The sequence below is a fragment of the Tilletiopsis washingtonensis genome (assembly GCF_003144115.1).
Source record: "Tilletiopsis washingtonensis strain MCA 4186 unplaced genomic scaffold FA09scaffold_18, whole genome shotgun sequence".
In the NCBI taxonomy this organism is placed as follows: Eukaryota; Fungi; Basidiomycota; class Exobasidiomycetes; order Entylomatales; genus Tilletiopsis; species Tilletiopsis washingtonensis.
In genome coordinates, this window is record NW_020312015.1 from 295,962 (window position 1) to 310,112 (window position 14,151).

A 14,151-nucleotide genomic window follows, 5' to 3' on the forward strand; every position below is an offset into this window, starting at 1 on the left:
GTTTGTTGTCCTCGACACTCGTCAGGCACGCTTCTCACACAGCGGGAAGAACAAAGCTCAGCACATGAATGCAGCGAGGGTCCTTTGTCTCTCGTGCGATCCGACAAAGCGCCTGCCGCGCTGCCTGGCTCAACTCTCGTCTCTCGCGAGCTATCATGCCTCGGCAGAGCGCCGACGTGCTTGGCCCGTACTCAACCTCGCCACGGCAGTAGATGGACAGCCGGCGTCATGACTAGCAAGGCACTCGACTCCGCAGATCGACTGTGATCTTCCCGAGCTGCGCTACAACAAGGGCCTGACGCCTTGCGCATATATAAGGCTCGCCGCCTCGCGAGCTCTCTCACACCGACCCACCGACGCATCTTCGTCCTGTCCATGTCAGTGCGCTTAGAGCTCGCCTTACCGGATCGCATCTGCTGATGCCTCACCAACCACAGGGAGCGCACAGCCATCCCGCCACGCGACTCTTCCATGCGCTCTACTGCTGCCCGGAGCAGCAGCACGGCAAGCCACAGCGACAAGCTGGCCAAGTTCTTCGGCGAGCCAGTGCCGCCGCCGCACGCACTTCAGCTTGCAGTCCCGCTCTCTCCGCCGCCGCCACAGCTAGATGTGTACCTGCCAGGCTGCACGCTGCGCAATAGCGCCTCGTGGAGCAAGCTGAGCGCCACCATCGACGACATCGGCCCGCTGTGCATCCCTGCGCCGCGGGTGCCGCTCGAACCAGAGGTGCGCGCCCATGCGACGCCCGAGGCTCGCGCAGCGAAGCGCTCTCCGGACCAGAGCATGGCGTACCTGCGAGAGGCACTCGACGACCCTCAAGACGAGGCCTGGCGCACCAGGCATGCCGGCTCGGTCAAGCCTCGCACCCTGCTCGACCGCCGCGCAGCAGAGCTCGAGACGCTGAAAGACACCCGCGCCCTGCCCTGGTCGCCGGCCACTGCCTCGTCAGGCAGCGCAAGCAGCCGACTGCCGAAGGTCTGCCCGGCCTTTCCGGCGGAGTATCGCCTCCTGCGACGTGCGATCCTGCTCGACGAGCCGGTCAGCAAGCTCGATGCGGGGAAAGGCATGGCGCTAGCACGTAAGCGCGGCTGGCACCGTCGGCGCCTCGTGCTCTCCAGCAACGCCACCGTGCGCGAGGGCCTCGGCATCCACTGGGACAACGACTCGCTGCCGCCCACACCTCAGTTCGACTGCCTCGGCGAGAGCACGGCCGCGCCGTTTGCCTGTCTGCACATCTTCAAGGGCGATGGCCTGGTGGAGCTACAGCGGCTCACGCTCTCGTCGACGACGTTCATCGCCGTAGCCGACTCGCGCTCGTCTTCCGAGCGCTGGGTCCTGCGCATCGGCGGCGCGGCCTCGGTGCTTCCTCCAACCGACGTCAACGGCCGCTGGGCTCCGCCCGAGGAATGGCGCATCCAGCTGGACAGCCTTGAGCAACTTGTGCATTGGCAGAAGATGCTGCGGGTAAGTGCTGTGCCTCTCAGGGCGGCAGCAGAGGCTGACTCTGGCCTCAGTCTCTCGTGCTTGCCCTTGTGCGGGCTGAGCAGTCCTTTCGTATGGGCAACCAGCGCACCAGCGTCCGTCTATCCGGCAGAGCTGGCTCGAAGCGCAGCTCAGCGCTCAGTAACGCCACGTCGCGGTCGTCCAGCAGCCGGTGCTGCATGCAGGACATGCCCGGCGAGGTATCCCCCGAGATGGCCGAGACCGAATGGACCGGCTTGACGCTCGAAGCGGCCGCCATACTTTCGCCTAGCCCGCGCGACGAGGTCCATCCAGGTCCTGCCCAGCTCGCGCTCGACCAAGCTGTCCTCGCCTTCGAACGAGCTCGCCTCACAGGTGATTTGGCCCTTGCACGCGAGGCTCTGGAGGTCATGCGACCTGCCAGCGGCGTGGAACCTCTGCTGGCCGCCGACAGCGAGGACGAGGAGCACATGGCTGACGAGCAGGCGGCCAGCGCCCCCATGGTCCGCTCAGACGGAAGCGCCGTGCTGGGCAAGACCAAAGCTGAGCGAGCTCATGCAAGGGCCGCTCGCAACTCCCTGACTCTCCGACGGGTGCGAGCCAACTCTGCCTCGAATGCCTCGGGTGTCCCGATCCGCGGCCTGCCGCTTCCGCCCCAAGGCCCCGCCCCCTGCGTCGCCCTGCCTGCGCTTCCGATCCCTTCGGACAAGGCGCTGAAACTCGGCTCGCCGGTCATCCTCGATCCGGCGCCACGGCGCCTGACACCGAAGCGCTCGCTCCGCCTGGAGCTCTCCGGACAGCACCCTTACTCGGCAGCTGAGCGCGCCATCGATGTCCATCCGCTGACGCTCAGCGAAGCGATGCGCGCCTCCGTGTGGAGCACGAGTCCATCCTCGTGGAGCTCGAGCGACGATGCAACGTTCTCGCCGACTTCTTCCTACGCAGAGACGCTGCCGCCGCTCACGCCGGCGCTGTCGTCGCCGAGCGCCACCTTCGAGGCGGACAACTCGCGCCGGCCGAGCATCGCCTCGCAGACGGCGGCCAAGCGTCAATATGCCATGCTCGATGCGCTCTCGCTTCAGCGCACGCGAGAGCGCCCGCACAAGACCGGCACGGGTGCTCGCGTCACCGTTTCCTCGGACGACCTGCACTCGCAGTCGCCGCTCGCGCAGCGGCAGAACGCCACGGAGCGGCGCAGCTCCTTCTTCCTGGCGTTCTCGACGTCGGACGACGAGGTCGAGGAGGTCAAGCCATACGTGCCCGGGCCAAGCGCCTACCCTCGCCGCCGCTCGGACATGGACGAGCATCGCCAGGCCGTCCAGACCATGCGCGACCGGTTGCACACGCGCGTGCCGTCGCCATCGACCGGTGGGGTGCTGCCGTACGCCAATGCCGGCTCGGCACCGGCGTCGCCAGCGGCAGAGCGCAGCCGACGGATCGAGGGCGAGATCAAGAGCGCCGTGCGCCGGCCGTCCATCAAGGCTGATGCGCCGGCTGTCGTCCCGCCCGCTACGCGCTCGATGTTCAACCTCAAGGCCGCCGTGCGCACACCGCCGCCGTCACGTCCCCCGCCGTCGGTGCCTCGCGCCGGCTTCCCTCAGACACGCGTGGGCCTGGCACTCTGAAGATGAGGTGGGCAGCATGTGACGTGTGATTGAAGCAGGCTAGTGTACAGATGATGGAGCAATGAAGGAGCGATGTGATGCAATGCGCGGAAGGAATGCAGACGGAGGCAGTGCGAGTGAATGATCGTGTGTGTGAGATGAGCTCAAGCGGCGATGGCGGCGAGAAGTGCGCGGCTGCGCTTGTGGGCGAGACTGGGACGAGATGTGGGCGATGGGCCAGCGGAGGACTTGCCCTCGGCAGCCGGTGGTGACGACGGCGCAAAGGCACCCTTGACGTTGCTCCAGCGGCTGCGCAGTACGGCATCGATGCGGCCGGCGAGGCGCTCGGCCTGCTCGCGCTCGCGGCCCGTGGGCGACGGCGGCGACGTGGGCTTGCGCTGGGTGAAGTCGAAGGGCTGGCCGTCCTCGGGCGTGCATGGTGGCGAGACGGTCGTAGTGCGGCGCCAGAAGGAGGAGAATGCGGCGGTGACGCCGCGGGCGCTCGACGACGGCGGCGTCAGCAGCGGGCTGTCGGGCTCGAAGACGGAGCGGTCGACGCTGAGGCTGGCGTCGATGTCGAGCGGCGCCAGGCTCGGCCGGCGGCACTGCAGCGGCAGCGTGGTGGGCAAGTCGTCGAAGCCGCCGCCGAAGAGGGCCGACTGGCTGGCGAACTGCGCACAGCTGGGCATGGGCGTCGAGCAGAGCGGACCCATGGCGCCGAGCGCCAGGCCGAGCAGGTTGCCGTCGGCGTCCGTCTCGAGGCCGGAGCTCCACTTTTCGACGTTGCCGTGCGAGTGCTCCTCGGCCCAGAACTCGAATGCCTCGAACGTCGAGTCAAGCTCGGCGTCGAGGGCCGCCAGCTCGGCACGGAGGTCGAGCTCGCGCGACGTGGGCGCCGGCGCCGGCGGGATGGGCAGATCGGAGCGCGACGAGCGGTCCGGGTTGGTGCAGAAGAGGCCCTTGACCAGCGGCGGGCGCTCCGAGGTGCTCATCGTCGTGGCGCGGCTGCGGCACGAGAGGTTGCCGGCGTCGTCGCTGAAGAGCGAGTTGCCCGAGCCGCTGACGTCGCTGGCGGAGCTGGCGTCGCTGCGGCTGTGCGAGTGGTGCAGGTAGCTGGCACGCGTCGCCGGCGACGGCAGTGCCGTGGCGAAGCCGGAGTCCGGCGGCGAGAGGGCCGAGCTGAGTGCCTCGGCGGCCATGGCGTCCTTGCGGGCGTGGCGGGCGCGGGCCTGGGCGGGTGCGTTGAGCGCGGCGAGGCGGGCCTGCTCGCGCTCGGGCGAGGCGTGCGACGGTGCGGCAACGTACGAGCCGGACGACGTGCTCGACGATGGCGACTCGGCGCCGTCGGCGTCACTGTCGTTGAACTCGAAGACGGGGCGCAGGGCCTGGATGCGGCGGTAGTGGCTGCCGCCGAGCATGCCGAGGCGCAGGCTCAGCGATGCCGCCATGGCGTCGTCGTCGGAAGCCGGAGCCTCGGCGGCGACGCTGCTGAGGCGCATGTGGCCGGTGCTGTCGAGGCCGATGTTGAGGTCCGGGTACTGGCTCTGCAGCTGCTTGCTGGCGCAGGCGAGCACACGCGCCTTGCTGGCTCGGCGGGCGTCCATGTCGGCGCGCGGTGCGGCCGGCTCCCGTGGCAGCGAGGCGAGGCGCGGCGGCGTGCGTGGCCCGACGGTCGAGACGGTCGAGGTGCTGTCGCTGGAGAGGCTGGGCATCATGTCGGCCGACGACGAGCCGCCAGAGAGGAGAGCGTGGAGGGCGTCGGCGCGGGCGCAGGCGCGCGAGCAGTAGATGGCCGCCTCGTCGTCGTCGTCGGAGACACAGCTGGCGTCGTCGGCGAGGGCGTCGGCAGCATCGACGGCGGCGCCGCAGAAGCAGAGGCCGCGCGAGGCGGATGGCGCCGGCGACGGAGCGGGTGCGACAGGCGGCAGCGCCGAGGTGGATGCGCCGGGCGTCGAGAAGGGCGGCAGCAGGCCCGCAGCGAGGGCAGGCGGGTAGGCAGGCATGGTGGAGGGGCTAAGTGATAGGAGATGGAGAGCGAGAGCGAGAGTCGAGGACGAGGGATCAGCGGCGAGCGGGCGAGGAAGGCGGCGTGGTGCTGCCTCTTGTACCGGCGGTGCGAGATCGCCCACCGCGGCCGTGGCCCAGGGGTGGCGGGCAGACGCACCCGTGCGCTGGTCGGAGGCGCGATGGAGCGATGCCTGAGCGATGCCTGTGCGATGCCTCTGCGATGCCGGCCCTCCGCTGCACGGCCGCATGCTGCAGCGCTGCTGCACTTCGGTGGCACTCCGGCGGCCCCTGAGCGCAGCCGGAGAAAGGCCCGGTGGGGGGGCCCAGGAGCGTCAGGGAGCCGGCTGCAACGCTGCAGCCGGCTGCCGGCGTCCAGCGCGTGCAGAGGAGCAAGCGCTGAGGAGGCCAGGGGTGTGCTGCTCGGCCGCGGGCAGCGGAGCATTGCCTCGCAGCATTGCGGCCGCAGCGGAGGGCAGCATTGTGCCTACGGGGGATGGGCTGCAGCAGCGCAGAGCGAGAGCCGCGTCAAGCGCCGATGGGCGCGGGCGCCGCCAGCCGCACGCAGCTCGCTGCCAGGGGCGAGCGGCGGCAGCACCGAGCAGCAGCAGCGCGCAGCTCGCTCGCAGGCAGAAGCGCAAGGCGCGGTGGCGCTCGGCCGTGCATCTCTCCTGCGGCGATGCCGCCAGGCACACACACAGGCGCGCTGCCCGCCGCCAGCGCGACCAACACGCGACACATCGACACAGCGCACGCAGCGCCCAGCGCCCTCGACTCCTGCCGTGCCGCGCTCCTACGCCTGCGACGCCCCCTTCGCCACCGCCCAGCTGCCTCACGGGACCTGCATGGCCGTTGCGCCAGCATGCTGCTGCGATGCGTGGGCGTAGGGGCGCAGCACGGCCGTTGCCGCGCTTCAGGGTCTGCCGGCTGCACTCTGGCCGCTGGCTGACAAGCGGCCTGCAAACAAACGGCCTCAACGGCTTGAAGCCCTGCATCTCGCTGCTACCAGCGATCCTCGTCCGAGACGGCCTGATGCTGGCGCCGCATGCTAGGTCGCGAGCTCGCCAGCGCCACTGGGACGCCATCCGGGAGCGCTTGCTCGCCCTCGATCGTCGCCAGGACGTGCTACAGATCGGCGCGGGGCTGAGTTGGTGACAGCGGCAAGCGATAGACGAGGCGGCTGCCACGGCAATGTCGGCGCGGGGCGCAGCTCGGCTCGCCGGCGACGCCAGCCAGAGCTCGTCGGCGACACGCGCGCAAGGAATGGCCGGCGCGCGCTGGCAATCTCGTGTTGCTCTCGAGGTGTTGGACTCGCCTGCGCTCAGCCACAGAATGCCGTGCGCTGGCCGAGCTCGTGCTCGTCGAGGATGGGCCGGACGAGTCTGGCTCGTCGTCGGCAACCGCTGCGCATCAGATCGCCCGCCGCACGACGCTGCACGCGCGCCTGCGACGCACAAGCCACACGGCGCCGGCGCGTGCACGGCATCGCACCTCGCTCGCACCCGCAGGTCGCTCTGTGCCTCTGTGCGACGTCGCTCCGGGCTCGCTGCCTCTCTCGCAGCTGCGCAAGTAACTCCGGGCCCTCTGCGCTGCGCCGGCCGGGCCTTGAAGAGCGTGCTGCGGCTGCCTTCCACGCTCGCTCGCGCCCGCTCCGCGCTCCGACTCTCCTGCCGCGCTGCCAGGCACCTCGCGCGGTCGCCGTCGCAGAGTCGGACCTGCGATGTGGACGTCGGGGCAGCAGCACTTGCATCGCGGCCGCTGCTGCGCCCTCCCGTCCCCACGGCGCATGACGCCCAGCACGCCCTCTCGCGACTCTCCGCTCGCAGCCCGACGTTTCGAGCGCCACCGCGGTTCCTGCGTACCCCTGCCTGGCTGCTGGTGATGCCGACGACACGGCGTCACGTCGCATGCCGCCTCGCAGCACATCACATCCGACCTGCCGAAAGCGGAACAGAGAAGGCGCAAGGGCGAGGGCAACCTGCCGATGGCCGTGGCCCCGCCCAAAGGCTCCTCGCAGCGCCAGCGGCATGATGGGGGTGCTTGAGGTGCAGCAGCGTCGCAGCAGCCGGGAGCAAGGCGACCGTCGCCTAGCGGTGCAGTAGCCTGCCTCGTGCGTCCATCAGCGTGCACAGACCACGCTGCGAGCGGGGCCATTGGGAAGCGAGGGCCTTGAGCAGAGACCACGCCGCAGCAAGCGTGATCGACAGCGACCGCTGCCGGCTGCCACCCACGCTAGCCGGCGCCCTGCTTGCTGGGAGGCAGCCGTCCGGCGGTTGCGCTCCTGCGTCGCTGCACCCTGCTCCTGCTTCCTCCATGCTGCTAGTCTCTACTTCCGCGGCTGCAGCTGACTCTGGCATCCTCGCTGCGCTCTTCGGAGCGTGCTCGTCGTCGGGGTGAGGTGGGGCCGCGAGCCGCTCAGCTGCTCAAGAGCGGGCCGCCTCCGTCACGCGTGGGATGGCGCTCCCGCACGCGCAGCCGGCAAGAGCGCGGGAGCAGCTCGCTTTCGAGGGGCGCTCGCGAGGGCCCCACCTGTGATCTTCGCATGAGTTGCAGTTCTGATTCAAATTGCGCTGACGCAGACCCTGCTGGCATTACCGCAGCTGGCAGCGCTCAAGCTCAGAGACGCGCGCCTGCAAGGGGGCGAGCAGCATGAGATGCGCGTGCCGCAGCGGCCCGCGCTGAAACCGTGGGGCTGGCGCTGGCTCTGAAGGGGCGGAGGGCTGCGAAATCGTTAATTCAGCGCAGGCGCCGCGTCCCTCCCCTCACCCATGTGCTCCCACACTTGTCAGATACACCAGAACTTTCTGTCGCGGCACCTCCACATCAACGTCGTGGGTCGGGTGGCTGGCTGGTGCTTGGACTGCGCACCCCAACCTGGGGGTGTTCCCCACCTCATCAACCATGTGCGGTCGCTTCGCCGACAAGCTGACAGCGCAGCAGCACCGCGCCGCCGTCAACGACTGGCTGGGCCGTGCTCACCGCCGCGAGCGCCGCGCTGATGCCGACGCGGCGGCAGGACGCGGCCAAGGCTCGTCGTCCAGCGCGCGCGGCGGCGCGGCGGGACCCTCTTCGCGCCAGAGTGCGGCTGGCGACTCAGCATCGGCGCCGACGGGCTCAGTATATGCTGCAGAATCCGCTTGGACTGCTGATGCAGTGCCAGAGATGGAGGATGGCTATCACGCAACCACAAATGTGGCGCCGACGACGCAGCACCCGGTGCTGCACGCGCAAGGCGGTGGCGCAGACGCCAAGCTCATTCTCGAGCCAATGCGCTGGGGTCTGCTGCCGGCGTCGACCAAAAGCATCCCACGCGGCGCAGACACGATCAAGACGATCAATGCGCGAGCCGACACCATCCTCAGCGGCCAGGGCATCTGGGCGCCTCTGTTTCGTCGTGGCAAGCGCTGTGTCGTCTGGGCGCAGGGATGGTACGAGGTGAGATACGCGCATGCTGCGCCACGCAGCGCCGCGCTGACACATGCATCACAGTGGCAGGTCACGCCGTCGGCGCGTCTGGCGCACTTTGTCGGCTCGTCCGAGCCGGGCATCGGCCGCAAGACGGCCAGCGGCGATGGCCGCGAGATGGTGCCGCTAGCTGGGCTCTGGGAAGAGTGCACACTAGAGAACGGCGAGCGGCTGCGCTCCTTCACCATCTGCACGACAGAGATCAACAAGCAGCTCGACTTTCTTGTGCGTAGACCGCAGTTCGCGGCACCTTCCTGCTGCTCACTCCCGGCCTCTTGCAGCACACGCGCATGCCAGTCGTTCTACCCGACCTCGAGTCGCTGCAGATCTGGCTCGGGCTGGTGCCAGCGCCGCTCGAGCGCGTCGGGCGTCTCCTGCGGCCGTACGAGCATCCGCTGGAATGCTATCGCGTTCCCGGCGAGGTGGGCAGGACCGGCACGGACGACGAGAAATTCTTGCATCCCATTACCGAGCGCAAGGACGGCATCGCGCAGGCGTTTGGCCGTGCACGCAAGATGCAGGACACAGACGACGCGCCGCCCGCGAAGAGGGCCAAGACCGAGCCGGAGCCGGTCAAGCGCGAAGTGTCAGGTCCGGCCGAGGCACCAGAGCGCGTCAAGACGCCCAGCAGCAGCCCTGGACAGGACAGAGCAGCGCAGATCGAGGCGGATCGCTTGCTCGCCGAGCAGCTGGAGCGCGAGGATGCTGACGAGCAGAACCGCGCGCCCGCACCCAAGCCCTCAGCATCGCCAAGACCACGCACGTCGCCGTCCCCGTCGGCCTCTACCACAAAGCCGAGCTCCAAGTTCTCGCCCGAGCCATTCAACCCGCCATCGAGCAGTCCGTCCCGTCCTGCGCCGACGAAGCTCGAGAACATGCTCAAGACGCAGCAGGCCGGCGGCGGGCCAAGCAGCGGCCCGGGCGTGCCTGCGCAGTCGCCGCCGCGCAAGAAGGGGTCGCCCAAGCGCACGCCGACGGGCAAGCGCTCTGGCGACATTCGCTCCTTCTTCTCGTAGGCCCAGTCGTGCGTCAGATACCCGTGCGGCAGTGCAATGTCATTGCTGCCGCCATCAGTCTTGCGGGATGGACGTCTCCCATGTCACGCGCTCCCACCACAGCTTCGTGTGCGGCGTGGCTATGTCGCCTGCCAGCCGGAGCAGACGCGTCTCGGCGAGGTCGGCGTCTTCCTCTGCTCGCCGGCGCAGGTCTTGTAGGAAGCGGCTCTTGAGTGGGTCGCCTTCGTAGGACATGCCGAGCTCGCGCATCCAGCTCATCACCTCGATGGCGCCGTCGACGTCGTCGAGCGCGAGGTAGTTGACCGCCATGTGGCGGAAGCGATCGCCGCTCAGCCGCGCAGGCGACTCTGCGATGGTTCTGCAACCCCAGCGGACCGTGCCAACGAGCTCATCCATCTGCAGCAGTGACGTGACGCGCAGGCCTTTCAGAATGCGGCTGCTGTCGCCGCCGGCCCTGAGGCTCTCCTTGCGTCGGCGGTAGTCCCAGTGGGAGCGCACTGCGGCCATGACGCGCAGAGCTGTGCCTGTGTAGGCCATGCCAGCGCCAGAGACGAGACGCAGAAGACGGAGTGCAGTGTCGGCATGTGCGCCGTAGGGCAGCCAGCGTGCCTGAGCGGGCCCGCTTTCTCCGGGCGGAGGCGCGAAGGCTCGGAGCTGCGTGGAGGCCTTCGATACGACGGCGTTGAGCAAGGTCGCCTCGAGCTGAAAGTCCTCCTTGTTTGACACGCATGTGCGCACCAGATCGCGCATGATACGCATCGGCTCGTTGCGCTCCCGTCGATTGGCAGCGCGATCCAGTGCCTCGAACTGCTCGATCAGAACATGAGCGGCCAGGACGCCGAGTGCCCGATGCACGCCGGCCTGCTCCTCGGATGCCAGCAGCTTGGGCACGAGGTCGTAGCGCGCCTGTATCGCCACGCTGGTAAGGAGCGTCTGGTAGATGGCTGCAATGTGGCTTGTCTCCTCTGCCTTGCGAGCGGTCGACTCGCCGTAGACTGCCAGTATGTCCACTGCTCGGTCGATGCTGACTTTGCCTAGCTCGCGCACGGCATTGTGCACGTTGTAGAGGCTCGGAACGAGGTCGCGCCGCAGCATCGCTGCGAGGACCTCGAAGGCGGAGTTGGGGTCGTTGAGCGCGAAGAAGGCCGTGGCAACGGCACTGAGCTCGCCCTCATCCATATGGCCCAGAGGGCGTGAGGAGGTGAATCGCTCGAGGACGCGGGTCGCAAAGGCTTGATCTGGATGCGCGTCTGTCACCGCCTCAGTCTCCTCTGCTGGAGCGACGCTTTCGCGAACATGGGACGGCGGTCCCGCGAAGAGGCGCACGACCGAGAGCATGGACGAGACGCTTTGGACGACACCCGAAGTGGCCCGGCCGGGAGACGAGCCGTCGGCAATGTCTGCCGTCCACCTGAGCCAGAGCTGGCGAGTGAGGTCCTTCGCGCCACAGCGCGCGACCTCGGCGACTACGCGAGCCCGTAGAGACTCCTCGAAATGCTCGTCGATGAAAGGATCGAGGCGCTCGTCCCACAACCCGAGCACACTGCCAAGGCGGGTCATCCGGCTCTCTTTACGAGCCGGCACGCAGGCTAGCAGCGCAAGTGTTCTGCCTGCATTGAGCAGCTGACACAATGACCCCGGAGGATATCGCGACAGCGCTCGAGACAGAGCTCCGTTCAGCTCATCTTCACCGGCCCTGCTGACGGCGTCGAGGAGCTCGTCCAGCCACAAGTGCGGCCTATCTGGTCGTACCTCCTGCGTGACCGGTCCGGGCTTCTTCTCCGGCTCGAGCAGCAGCGCTGAGGCGAGAGACGCGCATGCTTCAATCGCCTCGCTCAAGCTTCCTGCCCGAGTAGTCGCAAAGACGACGCGACGGGCAAGAGACCCGCAGAGCTCCGGCAGCCCGTGCCGCGCGGGGAGATCGTCTGCAGAGGTCGATGACGCGGCGCTCCTCAGATCGGCGAGCTCCTGGATGAGTCGGACGCATGCTTCTCGCGCGGGGGTCCAGAGCGACGAAGCGATGAAGGCGTGCACGCAGAATGCGCGCACAGTGATAGCGAAGTTCGCCGATCGCCTCGCCTCGTCTGACACGGCGAGTTCGTCGAGCCAGCCTTCGCAGCTGCCAGCGTCCTCTGCGGCTCGCTCCAACAGCGTCTGTCCGAGCCCAGCGCGTTCGACAAAGGCGCCGATGATGCGCAAAGCGCTCTCGCGGCACTGCTGCGCGGCGCGAGGATCGTCTGCGTGACGCGCCATCGTGTCGAGATAGTACTCCACCAAGAGACCGGCCTCTTGGATGCTCGGGAACTTCGCTTTTCGCCAGTTGTCCTTCCACGAGGCGGGCTCATCGCTCCCCCGACTGCCGAGCAGAGCCAAGTAGACCTCGAGCGCGGGAAAGAGGCCGACGTCACCCTGAGCTAGGACTGCAGAGACGAGCGCGCGCAAGAGCGAGTCGTCCAGAGCCGAGCGCGAGGCAACGCCGAGCGAATACGACTCGGCCAGCTTGCAAAGCAGACGTTGAGAATGTTGAGATGTCAGGATAAGGTCGAGCGAGCGAACGCCCGCTATAATCCGCCATGACGACGCGGGGCCGAGAAAGGCCATGCTGAACCCGGGATCGTCGAGCAGCGCCGCGCTGCTGCCTGCAGCGGCGAGCATGGCTTCCAGTGCGCGCTGCACGCGTGCACCTGCCTCGTTCGCGAGCGTGCCTTGGCGGAGCTCCACCAACAGGGCGGGCGTGAGCTCCTGGCCCGGATCCGGCAGGTCCGAAAGCAGCAGTGCAATGACTGCAGGCAGTCGCGCCAAGGCGGCGTACGAGCACAGCTGCACCACGGCGTTGTCGGAGAGTTCAGCCAGCGTGTCGGCGTTGCGGCTGCGAAGCTCGAGGTAGGCGTCCGACACGGTGATGCTCGCATGGCACAGCCGCTCATTCTCCAAGACGGCGCGTAGCTGCTCCTCGGAACATTGGCTCAGGTCGCCCTCGAGGCCTCCATCGAGCAGGGCGACGTTGCTCAGCTCGGCCGCGGACGCGCTAGTCCCGGCGTGCCCCGTGGTGTGAGCGCCGCGCCTGGCTGCGGATTGGAAAGCGCTTCGTCGTGAGGTTGTGAAGTGCCGCGCACTATCGGTTGCTCGACGAGGCAGATCGCTGCCTTCATCGACGTGTCGCTTCCGCGGGCCGGGCGAGGAGACGCTTCTGCGGCGCTCGACCGTGCGCGCCACGAACGGCAGCCGCGATGGACCCGCGACACATGTTGATGTGCCCGAGGCCGCTGAGCGTGCGAGCGTCCGCGCTGCGGTGGCCAGGCCGTGCTGCACAGCCATGATCCTTGCAATCTTGACGTTGTGGCAGAGAGGCAGGAAGGTGGCGCCTCGGGCAGCACAAGTGGAGCAGCGCGCCGCCGCGGCCTTGTCAGCGCAGCGCCGTGGCCACGTCACGTGCCGCGCCCAGCCATTTTGGCCCGGCGCCGGCCGCTGCGCTTCCCACTGCTCCATCGACCACACCTCCACGACTGCCCCACCACCCATCACTCGTGCACCATGCCGACCATCGAGGAGCTGCCCGACGAGGCCTTCAACGCCACCAACATCGCTGCCGACGACGAGTGGGATGACGAGAGCTCCGAGGGCGTGAGTATGCCGTGCGCTGCTCAGCAAATGGGGCTGGAGGGGCCCTCGACTGCGGAAGGGCGCTCGCAGAGGAGACGACCTGCAGCAGGCAAAGAGCAGGAGGAGCGGCCGGGCGGGATCTATGTCTTCGCTTTGCTGCGCTTCAACAGGCGACCTGCGCAGGGTGCGAGCGCAGTGGAGAGGAGACGTGGTTTAGCATCGGCCTGAGACGAAGCGCAGCGTGGCCAGCCGTGGCGCCATCGACGTAGCCATGGCGAGTCGCACTGCCTCGGCATGGCGATGCAACCACAGCGCACGCTAGCTCCCGTCTTGACGAGGCCGTCGAAATGTCGTGTCACGGACGGGGTCTCGCACACTGCGCGTCACACTGGGAATCCGTACGGCTCGGAGGCGCTCGGCAGAGGACCATGCGCTGTCCACGCGCGTGCTGTACGAGATGCTGAGACGCTCAGCTCGTCGTGCCGCTCACCTGCTGACACGCACCTCACACAAAGTCCGACATCTCGGACGACGAGGTGACGGAGCGGGGCGTGGCTCTGAAGCAGGAGACGGTGTGGGAGCGCATTGCAGCGCTCGTCGACATTGTGCCGTCCTCAACACGCGCACGCATTGCGCACACCTTCCGCACGGCCTCGGCATACGCCTTCTTCGGCGGCCGCCTGGCAGGCAACCTGGTGTGGGTCGTGACGACGAGCGCGCTGCTCGTGGGCCTGCCGTACGCGCTGGCGCTCGAGGACGAGAGCCGCATCGTGGCGCAGGAGAAGGAGATGTACCAGCAGCAGCAGGGTGCCCAGGTGAGTGGTGGCGCTCAGAGGTTGCCTGCCTGCCTCGCTGACGTGCCCTCCAGATGCTTGGTGGCGGCGCGCCTCAGCAGCCGGGCCAGGCCCCGGCAGCGCCCGGCGCAGCAGGCGGCATCCGCCCGCCCGGCTTCTGAGCGTCGGCCCAGATGCGACTCCAGCTGTACCATACTCTCTGCA

The 14,151-nt window shown here is 68.3% G+C and overlaps 5 protein-coding genes across 5 annotated transcripts; 3 read left to right on the forward strand and 2 right to left on the reverse strand.

Annotated features, from left to right (window-relative positions):
- Nucleotides 1-106: 106 nt before the first annotated feature.
- Nucleotides 107-3,158, forward strand: FA09DRAFT_96375 (hypothetical protein). Its single transcript, XM_025745922.1, has 3 exons — nucleotides 107-377; nucleotides 438-1,464; nucleotides 1,515-3,158. Coding segments are annotated over exons 1-3 (2,601 nt in total). The 5' UTR covers nucleotides 107-375; the 3' UTR covers nucleotides 3,087-3,158.
- Nucleotides 3,094-5,223, reverse strand: FA09DRAFT_331481 (hypothetical protein). Its single transcript, XM_025743046.1, has one exon. The coding sequence runs from the start codon at nucleotides 5,066-5,068 to the stop codon at nucleotides 3,230-3,232; it is 1,839 nt and encodes a 612-aa protein (XP_025596522.1). The 5' UTR covers nucleotides 5,069-5,223; the 3' UTR covers nucleotides 3,094-3,229.
- A 3,008-nt stretch (nucleotides 5,224-8,231) lies between these two features.
- FA09DRAFT_300184 (DUF159-domain-containing protein) lies at nucleotides 8,232-9,040 on the forward strand (the record flags this gene model as incomplete). The annotated part of the gene is made up of 3 exons (XM_025740323.1): nucleotides 8,232-8,594; nucleotides 8,628-8,759; nucleotides 8,816-9,040. Coding segments are annotated over 3 exons (720 nt in total), but the record flags the coding sequence as incomplete, so codon positions are not given.
- A 564-nt stretch (nucleotides 9,041-9,604) lies between these two features.
- Nucleotides 9,605-12,868, reverse strand: FA09DRAFT_326304 (hypothetical protein; the record flags this gene model as incomplete). The annotated part of the gene is made up of 1 exon (XM_025741202.1): nucleotides 9,605-12,868. One exon carries the CDS (start codon nucleotides 12,866-12,868, stop codon nucleotides 9,605-9,607), a length of 3,264 nt encoding a protein of 1,087 aa, XP_025596524.1.
- Nucleotides 12,869-13,665: 797 nt separating this feature from the next.
- FA09DRAFT_300444 (hypothetical protein) lies at nucleotides 13,666-14,108 on the forward strand (the record flags this gene model as incomplete). The annotated part of the gene is made up of 2 exons (XM_025740335.1): nucleotides 13,666-13,968; nucleotides 14,022-14,108. Coding segments are annotated over 2 exons (390 nt in total), but the record flags the coding sequence as incomplete, so codon positions are not given.
- Between the last annotated feature and the right edge of the window lie 43 nt (nucleotides 14,109-14,151).